Genomic DNA, 13,353 nt, shown 5'->3' on the forward strand with positions numbered 1-13,353 from the left:
ATAATTCGACATATGTTATCATCACTCGGAAAATTTGTATTTTTGTACTCAAAACTGAGTACATTGTCCATATGTACTAAGACACGTGATGTTTAAAAAACTTTTTGCGAGGGCCATTTTATCTTTTATACAAGTTGCATTGTTCCATTAAAATAAATTGCAAGTATTTTTTTTCCTTTTTTCTTTTTACTCTAATCTACATCTGATAGAATAGCAAATCTGATTATTTGGCTCTTCTTCAGTTGTGGCAATAAAATAAATATCGTTTTCACTCAATGATTAATTTTTTAAAAATACCTTTAAATCTTCATGTTTTTTAAAATCCGAAAAATAATGTGTATCTTTTCTTTTACTTTTTTTTAGTTGAGTTAATCGAAAATTTTTTTTACTTTGCAGTTTTATTTATACTTGTACCAGTAAGATAAAACATCACTATGTATCATTTCATTGTAATTTCCGGTTCTACTGGATCTAGGCACTTCTTCATTTTTCGAATGAAAAAAACCAACGTGTTCTCATAAAGAAAAAAACAAGTATTTATGAAATTCACTTTTTTTTTCAATCTAAATTTATTTTTAATATTTTGCTTTGTTAGCTGAAAATGATTAGTCCAACGATTGTCTTTAAATTGGAAAAATTCTAAAATAAAAAATGGATCACATAAAAATGAAATAAATAAAACATTTCGATGAATTGTTTTTCCAGGTAATTCTTTTTTTCCAGTATAGATCATACTTTTTTTTTTTATTAATTATGCTTATTCCTGACTCTTGAATTTTAATTTTCGAAAATATACTTATATATTTTGTTTTTTTATTATCCTTGTTTATTAATATATATTTGTATGATAAGTTATTTGTTATAATTGTAATCTCTTAATAGAGGGAATAATTTAAATAATCAACTACTAAGAAACGTTACAATTATATACAATCGGCAGGATACAATGTATTATTTATTACAATCGGAGTGTGAAGCATTTTCATGTCTGTAAGAAAATACTTATGTATAATATTAATGCACCTAATGTATTATTATGAATACAGCATTTTATGTATAGAGTAAACTCACTTATAACTTAGTTTGTTATTAATGTATTTATAACATTATGACCTTCAACGACAATCTCTTTAGAAGCACCTATGTACATTTCTGGGTTAAAAATTCAATAGATCAAAGAAAAAAAATGAGGACGCAACGTACAAGAATAATAACAGCATTGTAAAAAATTCTATTTTGTTATTTTTTTCGGTAAAATGCTACGACTGAAATACTAATTGAATTATCGAACTATTTATTACAACTATTAAATTGATGCTTGATTTTGTTATTTTTCATTTATACATTGTTCATAGCGATAGAACGTGAAAAATAATTTTTTCATAGAAAAAAATCACCAATATTTCTTAGAAAAAAACACAAAAAATTAGTTATTTTATATCCCTAGTAACCAGTGCTTACGTACATTATCAACGTCACTTTTACGTACGTCTGCTATATTTCTTAGGAGCAATCGTACGTAAGATTCCCGTTGAAATTTGACGTAAACATGCCGGCATTAGACCAACGTTAATCTGCTGTAAAATTCAGATGAGAATTCAAAATCTCATCTGCATCTTACTCTCGAAAAATGAAACAGTGAAAATAATGAAACACACTGCAAAATCAGTGAATATTCATTGATTTTGCAGTGTATTTTATTATTTTCACTGTTTCATTTCAAAAGAGAACATCTTACGTTAGAATCCAACGAGAATCTTACGTACGACTGCTCCTAAGAAACATAGCAGACGTACGTAAAACTGATGAATAATTTCAAACGTATTCTTCCGTTAGTTTTTTGAAAGTCTGACGTACATTTAATTACTAGGGATATATTTAATTGACATAATTTAGATTGATTAAAGAGAAGAAAATAATTTAACAAATAACTAAAGCTCTTCGATAAGTCAAAAAAATTATCATCTTCGCTTGCTAACTATATTTGCCTTCATATTTCACCTTCTGTTATAATATATCACTCCTTTAAAATCTAATTTTTTCTAATTTATATACACAATAGTCGTATTCCAAAGGAATTATGTTAAAATGACGGATCAATCAAGTCAGCATTTAAATATAATGCCATTCTTTTCTTTTATTTTATGTCTTTAACTATAAATTTCTATCACCATCTTACTTACATTTTTAAATAGAGATTCCGTCATTTTAACAAATCAGGTCGAATATAACAAATATCGACACTTTCTTAATCATTTTTTTTCTCTGTTTAACGCATAATCATCATACATCTTCATCAAATAGACTCGATACATACACATATATACACTTGCGCACACAAACACCGTGACAATTTTCGTTACGCCTGTTATTCTGCTATCAATTTCAATAGGTTTTCTTCCCTTCTTCAATTTACAGCTTAATATTATTATTTTTTAATTTATGTATTACTATTATAATTAATATTATAATTAATTTATCGATTATTATTAATTATTATTTTCATTATTTTTTTTTTGTTATTATTATTATTATTATTATCATCGACTCTGACAAGTATCTTTATTCGAGCTCATGTTTATCTTGTCATCTGTTGTCCGGTTTTCGTATTTTATTATTGATTAAATCAACGACAAATCCACTCAATGTTATCGGTTTTTTTCCTGATGTGATTCAATTTGCTATTTTTGCTATAGAAGCGTGCTAAATCATTGCTCTCTTTGGTTCACTTATTCTTATTATTATTGTAGGATTCTGCAAAATTCACTATATCAAAACGGCAATTAAATTTTACTATCAATTAATCATATTTTGTTTTGTTATTTATTTGAATATAAACCAGTCACCACTGGTTTCATTTTACAATTGACTCAACAGTAATCAATGAGAGCAGTGAAATCACGTACATCATTTTATGTAGAATGTCAATACAATACATACAATACAGCAACATAGTATTACACGAGTTTCACTATCACTCAATCAGTCTATGCCTCAACTTGAGACTGTTCGCTTGTTGTGTATTAAATGATCAATGCAGCTGCTGCTTGCTAATAATTTTCTCATTCAATTAAACTATTATTCTTAAAGACCATTACAGTCATTAAAATTATTATTGTATTATTATTTTTTATCGTAATCATTAGAATATAATATTGATAAAGACACGCTAAGCTTGTTTCAATTTTTAATGATTTTTTTTTCAAGCGCACAACACCATAATTTTTTCAAATTGAATGCACATTTAAATATTTGTCGATTCTTTTATTCATTACCATCGGATATTTATTATTACAATGTTTCTTATTGTTTCTCATTTGGTTTTAATGAGAGTCACGTGTTATTATGATCTTATGTAGATTAAGTTATTTTTATTTTTCGAATGCATTCTAATTTATGTAATAAATACAGAAAACTTCTTAAATATAAATTTAGAAAATTTTCCAATAATTAACTTAACAGATAAATTACTCATAATTACCAAGAGTTAATTTTTTAAACAAATATACAACAATAATTCAGTCTAATTTATTCCAAAGCACCAATTTCGTCAATTGCTAATTACTCTTGACCTCTTTCTTTTTTTTTTTCTTTTCCAATTCTTTTATCAATAAATATCAAAGATTTATTAACTAATACATTTCTAATTGTTGCAACTTTCCCATTATAATTATTATTATTTTTTATTTCTTATTAAATACCAATTTTCTTTAATTTAATTTACTGTACAAGTTACAATAAATTTACTATTTACTTAGCAAAATGCGCTGCATAAGTAAGCCTACAGTGTGCTAATGTTGGTACAAGTAATAGATAATTTTTCTTTTTTCTCTATTCTTCCATCAATTTTTGTTAACAATTAAAAAAGTCAAAATAATGGAGAGAATGAAAATAAAAATAAATAAATAAATAACAAAATAAAGTACACAATGTGCATTACGAATTTTTTTACATGTGCAGTTAGATTTTTTCTTTTTTAGTACACCTTGCAATAGAAAATAGTCGGTGTGAACTGACGGCACCGAGGAGGGCGGGTCTTTTATTCTTATTTATACACAATAATGCAAATAATACCGATAACGACAATAATAACGCGATAGACGGATTTTTTCTTAATCAAATAATGATTTTTTTCACAGAGAAGTAGAAGGACAAAAAATTTTTCACTTCCAAATAGACAAATGGATGTCTATTTAGAAAATATGAAGTTATTATTTTTTGGTCTTTTCAACAGCTTTCATTAATTTTTTTATTATTTTAAAAACACCGAGACTTGATTCTATACTTGGCAGTATTATGAACAATCACCCACACGCGGTTCCGAGTAATCGAATTGTAACGTGCGAGGCCAAAAAATGACATCTAGACAACGAAACTGACGTCAACAATAACGCCCTTGGCAGTGATTGTAGAATTGAATGTATAAGACTTTTTTTTATTTTCCTTATTATATATATATTTTTTTATATCATTTCATTTTCTTTGTAAAATATGAAAAAACGAGCGCTTAAATATAACGTGCTATATCTATAGCAATTAAGGTTGCGTGTTATAGATAAAATAATTGTAATATTGTATAGATCGTCTGACGCGATATACGGTTATTTTATTCGCATTTTATAATGCGGAAATATATTTTTGTCGACGTATACTCGACAGCAAAGTCTTGAAATTTTGAAAGGCTTGAACACGGTGTTTGTAAGTATATGCTTTTTTGGACCCGCCGTCCACGTTCCCTTTTTTGACTATTTTACCGCAAATATAAAGATAACAGTTTAAATCTGCTGAACCACGAGGCTAAAGTCTTTATTTATAGTAATTTTTATAAACTTTTTATTAGCATTTAATGACATTTTTTTAAAATTACATCATAAAAACTCTTCATTCGGGTTCCGTTGGTATTTATTTATCGGTTACAAAGTGTCGTTGTAATTTTTTAAAAATTGAAAGTTTTTGTGTATAGTTTTTATTTTAAATAAAAAAAAGAGTATTATATAATAAAGTGTTTTATTCATATTTATTTAACAGAAAAAATAGAAATAATAGTACGAAGTAAAGAGTACGAACTTTTGATAGCATTAAAATATATTAAAACATCGAAATTAAAATGTAGAAAAATATAACAAAATATACAATGTTAAAGAAGAAGATCACTGGTATTAAAAACGAAATCTTACAATTCTATTATAAATATAATTTCGAATATATCTATATAAAATCTCAATTGTATACAAAACAATTGTTGTTTATTCTTTCCTCAGAGATTTTGTACCATCGGAACCCTTCATTTAACCAACAACATTACAACTTTCATTTTTTTTTTTTTATTATTCTTTTTCAGTTAGTATTTTATACTCATAATTATTCATTAATGTTGATTAACCTCGCGGTACGAGCAAGTTGAAGCTATATACGTAATGTGATATCGCAATGTCATCGTACTTGTAATTTAAAAATTTCTTAAAACTTTTTTTGTTAATTTTCTGTTATCATGAATGTGTATAGACATACGACAAACTTGAAATAGTAAAATTTAATGAAATTTCGGCAATGGTGAGGCTCAGTGATTGAGTAGCGATACATATATGTATTTATATATGTATAAATATGCGAATTAATTACATATACATATATATATACAACGTTAAAATTTTTACTTTTGCACTTCGAGCATTTTATTACGCAATCTTTTTTTTTTTGCATTGACAACGTTATCATGGTGTTCTCGCATTCTGCAATGTGGCAGTGTCTGCCTAGAGGCATTACGTATTGTTAAATGGATATTATGTCATCCTCAATAAATCGCCCTGGAGCCAAAATATACGAGAAACACTCTATTTTTTTTACAGTAAAATAAAAAAGTTTTAAATAATTTTAATGGATAATGTATCGAACATGATTTATAGACAACCTGATATATATTCAGACTCCAAAGTGATCTAAAACAAAATGTACATATATGTATTTTAATGACGATGACAATAATTTTAATTTCAATAACATACTGCGCTCTTATTTTTTAACATGACACGTAGATTATTAATAATATGAAATTTGTGTGCAATGACATTGGATTATTTTTCGCAAATTTTTTTTTTATTTTTTACTCGAATTAATTGTCATTTTATTAATTTGTATCTTTTGTTTCCTACCAAAATATCGTTTAAAATAATGTATTTTATTACTTTTATCTTTCATGAATTTTCATCAATTAATGATTTTTATTTATTTTTTTCTCATTTAAATATATTGCTCAAGTTTATAGCGTTATTTGCGAACGGTAGGATAGGTACTAGCAAATATAACTGCATACAATTAATTAATAGTATATGATTATATTGTTATAATATCGAGAACTTTTTAAATTATCTCGAGTCGTGTAATATATTTTTTTTATGCATAATAATTGTAAATATATAAATAATCTATGTATTATTATTTATGTTAATTTAGATGTACGTTATTTTGTTGGATCAATTGAATGGCTTTGATGCAAGAACAAATTCTGTTATCTATAACGCTGTAAAAGCAATTTAATGATATTCAAGTTGTTTGTTTTTCTACAAGTATTGTAGTTTAAGTTACGGTTAACCAAAATTAAAGAATTGGGATTCTTATTTATTTTTTTTGTTTCATAATCCATATTCAATTCATGTCACTCACGCTCATCCACATTCGTATCCCATCAATCCACGTCCTTGGTATCATCTAATCGATCATTCAGAGCCGAACCGTAAATTATTTAAATACACAAAAAATCACCCAGAAAATAATTTTTTCTTTTCTGTGTCGATCTTTTGTCTCAACTTTTTTAAATTTTTTGTTCTCTCTCACATATTTTAATAATAATAAATGTTTATTTTATGAATTTTTGAACATTTACAATAATTTATGATTTTCTTGATTTTGTTAAAAAATTAAAACGGACGGTTAAATTTCATATATTCGTTTTCGGTGAGCCGATGTCCGTTGCTGAAGGCACAGGGCTTTGCACTTGACTCGGTCACCTAGTCTAACTGACTGACTACTACAATCTACTACCTTCTAGCCTTGTTTAATTTCTTATCTAATACATTCTAATATGCTTATCGTTCTCCCACTCTGCCATATCATTATGAGCATTTTGTTTCCTGTCACGCACACATCTGTACACACATTTATTTAACATACACATACATACTTATATTAACTATTATTTCACACTTTCGTTTTACGTTTATGTGAATTATTTTAATTATTTCTTTTGCATCTACTAATTTTTTTTTTTCATAAACAACGTACATGCGGTAATATATTATTATGCTATTTATATGATATAGATTCTATCATAATATTATGTATACCGTACTCATACTCAAATCGTATCCAAGATTCATTGCTCAACAATGATCTTAGAGCATCGACGTTATTTTTATTTCTTAAAAATCCTCCGTTTAAAACAGTATTTATTGATTCTCCTACTCTCCCGTATACCTTTTATTTATTTTTCCACGTTAACCTAATCTTTTTACCATTCGTTCAGTCTATCGCCAATCTAGAGATTTACAATTACATTTACATATGAATATCAAGGATAGTTGAGTAGAAGATGTAATATATGTGCATAAGTGTGGTTTTTCTTCTTTTTTGTTTCTTTCTTCTTTTATATATATGTATACATACATATATACACATTTACATAAATATATATGTATATACATATATATAAATATATATATTAGTCTTTGTAACTGTCTCTATGTATCACAGCCTGGGTGCCTTTGCCACTATCTTGATCGTGTCTCAATCATTAGATATTTATACACTTAATTCTCTTTTCATAAATAATCATAATTATGCCATTCTTAATTTGTTTGATCGTTTAAGAATATTAGTTGTTTTAAATCGTATGCTTATCACTTGTACCTTTGAGGACAACAAGAAATACGCAAATAAATGAAAAATAAATAAAATATAAGAATGATTAAATGATGTAGTACAATACAAAGACAGTGGCACAGTGGTGCACTAGTACAAAAGTCACTCACGACGCCGTTTAATAGCCGCTATATAACAGTTGTAGAGTTGTCGGTATAGTACTATTTTTGACGACGTAGTGATTCCGACAATTAATTTACTCGACAAGTAATGCAGCGTTGTCAACTGACTACGGAAAAACTAGGGCATCACGTCCCAGATCTCGGCAAGGAAGGGAGGTAGTTTTTTGTTTTTCAGCTTCAAACTGAAGCACATTTCGCTGTTTTGATTGCCAAGTGTCCTGAGCTCCGTGAGGACTGATAGGAGTTTAGCAAAGACCATACCAGACTTGGGCTTCCGACGATTATCTACATAAGTCTTTAATGCATCCAGGTAGACTTCCTGAATCTGCTCAACCTTCCATGCCTCCATCAAGTTCGGTCGATCTGCTGACAAAATTAATTTTTTTATTTATGTCGTTGATAGATAGTTCTTTCGATTACATAAAAATGAAAGTGTTTTTTTGATTTCCTACTTTGAAATTCATCAAATTTTAAAATATTATTCCAAATAGAAGTTACACAGTACCATTTGAAAAATAAAAAACACTTTCATTGATCATTAATTATGATTGAACGAATCAAGAAATAAATTACCAGAAAATATGACGATGGCTGTAAGAAGAGCGTACTCGGCATTATTAACCTTCATATTGTACATATGCCGACAAAAGCGTAGTAAATCTTCGATCGTCTCACCCATGCCAGCGAGACTGTAGCTATCTCTCGTGTAAGGTTGATTATTAGCAAATACGATACTGTCTGTTTCTACATCATACTTCCTCGCCATTCTTAACATCATTACTTCACTAGAACATGCTTTTAACAATGCAATTTGATCTTCTCTTAAAAGTTTGTCAAAACCCGTTAATGTTTTCGCGAACTCCACAATCAATTGCACTGTTAATATGGTTATTTCTGTTATATGCCTGAACCTAATATCACTGGGATCTTCACCTTCAGTCGGTTGATACTGTAAAGAATAATATAATAATACTTTTTTTAAAATTCAATTTTTAAATTAATTAAAAAAAAAATAATCAAAATAGAGCTTTTAATTAAAGGTAAAAAAAGTTTCAAGCCTTGCTTTCATTATTTTCAAATAGCTTGAATGGTCACAGTTGCTGTATTTAGCCAAGTACAATTAACTATAATAAAAGCTTAACTTCTCAGCAGTAGGAACAATTATTTATGTCTATAAAAGAAATTTTTTTAAGAAAAAAATCATTTGTTTTATAACAATAAAAATTTTTCTCTAATACTATGATTCTTTCATTTTTTGGGGTCATTCTTATTTACTAGTGTATTTATATAAGCCTGAAAGATTCTGTGGCATGTGTAAACAGAGGTGGATCTCACGGATTTAAAGGTCCTGAGAATTTTTTTAGTATTTTCATATCGATTGTACATATATTTAAAAAACTTTAAATGTTGTACCAATAGCATAATTTGTCATTCTTGTTAAAAATTAACTTAGCGTGTGAATAAATATTTTATCATTTTCAACAAAAAACTCTTACTTTTAACATTTAAAGATATTTCATAATAAAAAAAAGTATTGTATAGACTGCTGTTCAGGATATTTAAATCATTAAAAACCACCTGGTTTATAATATCTAGTTAAAAATTTTCTGCAGGCTATCATTATTATTTCGTTTCCTAAACTCACCGTAATTTTCTTAATTTCTTCTTCACTAGGATGCTCATACTCATTTTGGAAGTACACGAGACTGTGTATTAATTCTTCCTGTTCCGGACTAACAGGTTTAATGCCATTGGGCCAACTCGACGGTGGTCCAATGCTGCTGCTAGACATTGACAGACACTCAACCTCAGAAGGTTCTATTTTAACGCCCATTTGATCAGCATTCATGCTACCAGGTGAGCCATTCATCGTTGTGCTATTTGGTTTATCTTTTTCCTAAAATAAATCATCAGTGCATAGTTATTACCTGAAGAATAAGTTTGAATAAATTACTTGTTTTTTTTTTAATTTGCTACAAGCCATACTCATACCTTCTGTGCTTTCTTTTCTTTCCGTTTAACTGCACACTGGTATTCTGGCACAACACACTCCGGCCTCATTCCAACAGTGAGACACTTTTTTAACCGACACTCTTGGCACTTGCGTCGCATATACATGTCGATCTCACAGTTATTACCATATTTACACTGATAAACAGCATTTTTAGTAATACTTCTCCTGAAGAAGCCTTTACACCCCTCACAAGTGAGAGCATTGTAGTGATATCCAGACGCTCGGTCTCCACAGACTAGACAAAGTTCTTCCTGTTGTCGTGGTGTTGGACCTTTTTTCTTTTTAGCATCACAGCTGTCTGCATTATAGCCATTAAGTGAGCTTGGTGGTGATAGGTCTTCCCTTCCTGAAAAAAACAAATATATTTCTAAATTAGTTTCAGCTTTGAATTCATCAATATCTTTGTAATAATTATACTCGTAAATATCATGTTCATGATGTTTATAAATACATATATTGTGATAAAGAAAATCACTCGTTTCCGTACTGTAATCAGTCTGTCAATTTTTAATATCCATGCAACTGATAATGTAAGACAAGCCATCAAGGTTCTACACCCAAAGCTGAAAAAGATGATTTCCGAGAGTTTTATTGACTTACTAAATTTAGATTTCAAGTTAGTGAAAGTTATTTTTCACTTTTTTTAATATTAAAAGTTGATTTATTGAAAGTCAAGCATTATATGATACAGAAAATTATTTTTAATATGATGAATTATGATTTCTTATAAATACAAACATAGTTTCTTTGAGGTTTGGTGAGAGTCGAATCAACACTTTCCTTAAAATATCTCTGAAATTCACCACTTTTTGTCTCCATTGAGAACAGAAAACTCTAAATAATGAAAATACCTCAGTGATTTAAACGATTCCATTATTATCGTTCCATTTCTACTAGATATAAACTCTCTATATTTTTATAGAAGTTTTTTGATACTCAAATATTTAGTTTTTTCAACATAAAATCAACAATTTATATGCAAGCTTTCTAAAAACTTTATGTTTTAAAATTTAGATATCAAATAGTTAAACCTAAAAGTACATACAAAAGGATTTTATTTCTATTACCTTCTCTTTGTATTAATTTTTTCAACTACTCCATTAATAAAAAATAAAATATCATTCATCATGAAGAATTTATCAATAAAAACTGAATAAAAAAAAAAGAAAAAACCTCGATGTTTCTGTAACAAATGTTGTAGTTAAAGAGCACAGAAGAATATGAAAATAATCAAAAATAATACTGATAACTCCCAGAATAAAAGTAATTAACAAAAATAAACTAAAAAATATGATAACATTAGAAAGTAATGATTTTTTATCACCATTTGAAAAACAAATAATGAGTATTAGTCTTTAATGCTCTTAATAATTACATAGTAGATTATACGACATTGACAGAAGATTAAAAAAAATATTTAATGAAGAGAGTGAGCAATGACACACTTAACGTTATTCGAAAATTCTAATATTACTGCCCTAGAAAGATTTCATAACTATTACAACTGCTATATATATTTGTTATAATGCACTGGCTACGTTGCAGAGGTTCTAGTAATCTACGTGGCAACGTTGTCACGTGTATCTCTATTAGTTTCTTTATTATCTGTGAAAACTCGTAGTGTGGAACGCATAGAAGTCACGGTCGGTGAAAGTACGCGCAATCCAACTTGAGGACCTTCGTCAGGCTTGAGCTCTTTATGTGGCTGTGAGAATAACTACAGTCACTTGTATAAATTCCCTTAATTTTTATTTCAAGAAATACTAGTTGATGCTATGTAGATAGATATAATAAATAAGTAGATAGATATTTCTCACTTATTTACTCTTAGAGTATATCAACAAACTAGTATATTCCCTCGTCCATTCGATTACATCTCAGCTGCAGACTTAGCAACTATAACTGATCAATAAAAAAGCGGAAACCTGTTTTTTGTACTCATGGAATTTGTTCCTAGATTACTGAGTTGATTGCTTGAAGAAAATGCAAGTGTTGTAACTCGCTAAATTTGATAAAAAGTTTGAGTTTATTGGAAGTTATATTTTAAAATAGTGAAATTCATTTCACGGTTTATGCTATATTATTTGATGCTAGAAATGATTGATGAGTTGGTTTGAATGATAACTATTTTGTTTTATAAAAATAGTGCAGTTGCATTTGTTTAATATTTTTTATTAATCTAAGAAATTCGATACATATGCTAAAGGTCATATTTATTTTATATAATCAGCATTCTTGCATGAAAATGACATTTATAAAACCGTACTTGATATTTTAATATTGTAATAAAATTACTGACTGAATATTTGATTGAATTTCATCTGTAAAATATATTACTGGATATTTTTATTGCATAATACATAATATTAATTTATGTTTTCTGATAGAAAGTGATTTGTAAATTCATCAGGCAATTTATAAAGAATGTATAAATTATTTTATAAATTTTATAGCATTGTAGGTAACAAATTGATTTTATAAACAATTCTTTCTTTATTTTATCATATTGTGAATAAATTTTAATTTGAATTAATCAGTTAAAATTACTCGTATTATGTAAGTATCTTAAATAATATTGATTTACAATAGAATACACTGCCTTGGAGTGACAACATTTTATCGATTTGGAGTGATGGAAATATATATAGAAGGGTGTAATTTATGAGAACATGAACTTCAAGTTTGAATCCTGTCTTGAGCTATCAGATTTCCAAACATATAAATTTCACTTAGGGTTAAATTAATCCACCTTGAGTGATTCGGTAAGTGCGTTGTTGGTTTTCCATCAAGGAATAAAAAAAAATCTCTATCAAAACCAGCAAAGGTTCTATAGCTTAATAATCAATTTTTGGTCTTATTTTTTCATTAAAAAAGTCTATGATAATAATCAAACAATTTTCAACATGCACTAGATAATGACTATACTTAGAATTTTTTGTTAAATTTGCATTTTTTAAATTAGTTTAATAATTAGTTGAAAAGTTTACTCAATAGAAACGGTAGAGCATTCTAGGATCCAGAAGCTTTTTTCCCATCATGGAATATAAGTCTTTTCTCGGAAAAAATTTACAAGACAGACAATGAAATTTACAACTTTACATGCTCCTGGTAGTAGTGTAGTAGAACTCATAAAAGAATGCCCATTACATTGAATCTCAGAAGCAGTTTCAATACCGCCAGGATTGTTTGAAGGGCATTCTTTCACTAGTTCTACTATAACGAGGTCACATGAGGCCAAAGAACAAGAGGGAGCAGTACGACATACATATTGTTGTATTTTACATCAAAATGTTACGTTTG

At 27.9% G+C, this 13,353-nt stretch overlaps 1 protein-coding gene across 3 annotated transcripts in view; it reads right to left on the reverse strand.

Annotated features, from left to right (window-relative positions):
• Nucleotides 1–4,427: 4,427 nt before the first annotated feature.
• EcR (Ecdysone receptor) overlaps nucleotides 4,428–13,353 on the reverse strand; it is a 38,706-nt gene continuing 29,780 nt past the window's right edge. For 2 of the 3 annotated variants that reach the window (XM_035078461.1, XM_035078459.1), the window contains 4 exons: nucleotides 10,032–10,399; nucleotides 9,685–9,936; nucleotides 8,613–8,988; nucleotides 4,428–8,405 (listed from right to left, as the gene is read on the reverse strand). In XM_035078461.1, coding sequence (XP_034934352.1) covers nucleotides 8,158–8,405; nucleotides 8,613–8,988; nucleotides 9,685–9,936; nucleotides 10,032–10,399 — 1,244 coding nt within the window. In that variant the 3' untranslated portion in view covers nucleotides 4,428–8,157. The remainder of the gene's footprint in view (nucleotides 8,406–8,612; nucleotides 8,989–9,684; nucleotides 9,937–10,031; nucleotides 10,400–13,353) is intronic. The other variant, XM_035078460.1, reaches the window with a different exon arrangement.

This window comes from Chelonus insularis, unplaced genomic scaffold, assembly GCF_013357705.1.
Source record: "Chelonus insularis isolate UGA/USDA-ARS -01 unplaced genomic scaffold, ASM1335770v1 contig_160_pilon, whole genome shotgun sequence".
In the NCBI taxonomy this organism is placed as follows: domain Eukaryota; kingdom Metazoa; phylum Arthropoda; class Insecta; order Hymenoptera; family Braconidae; genus Chelonus; species Chelonus insularis.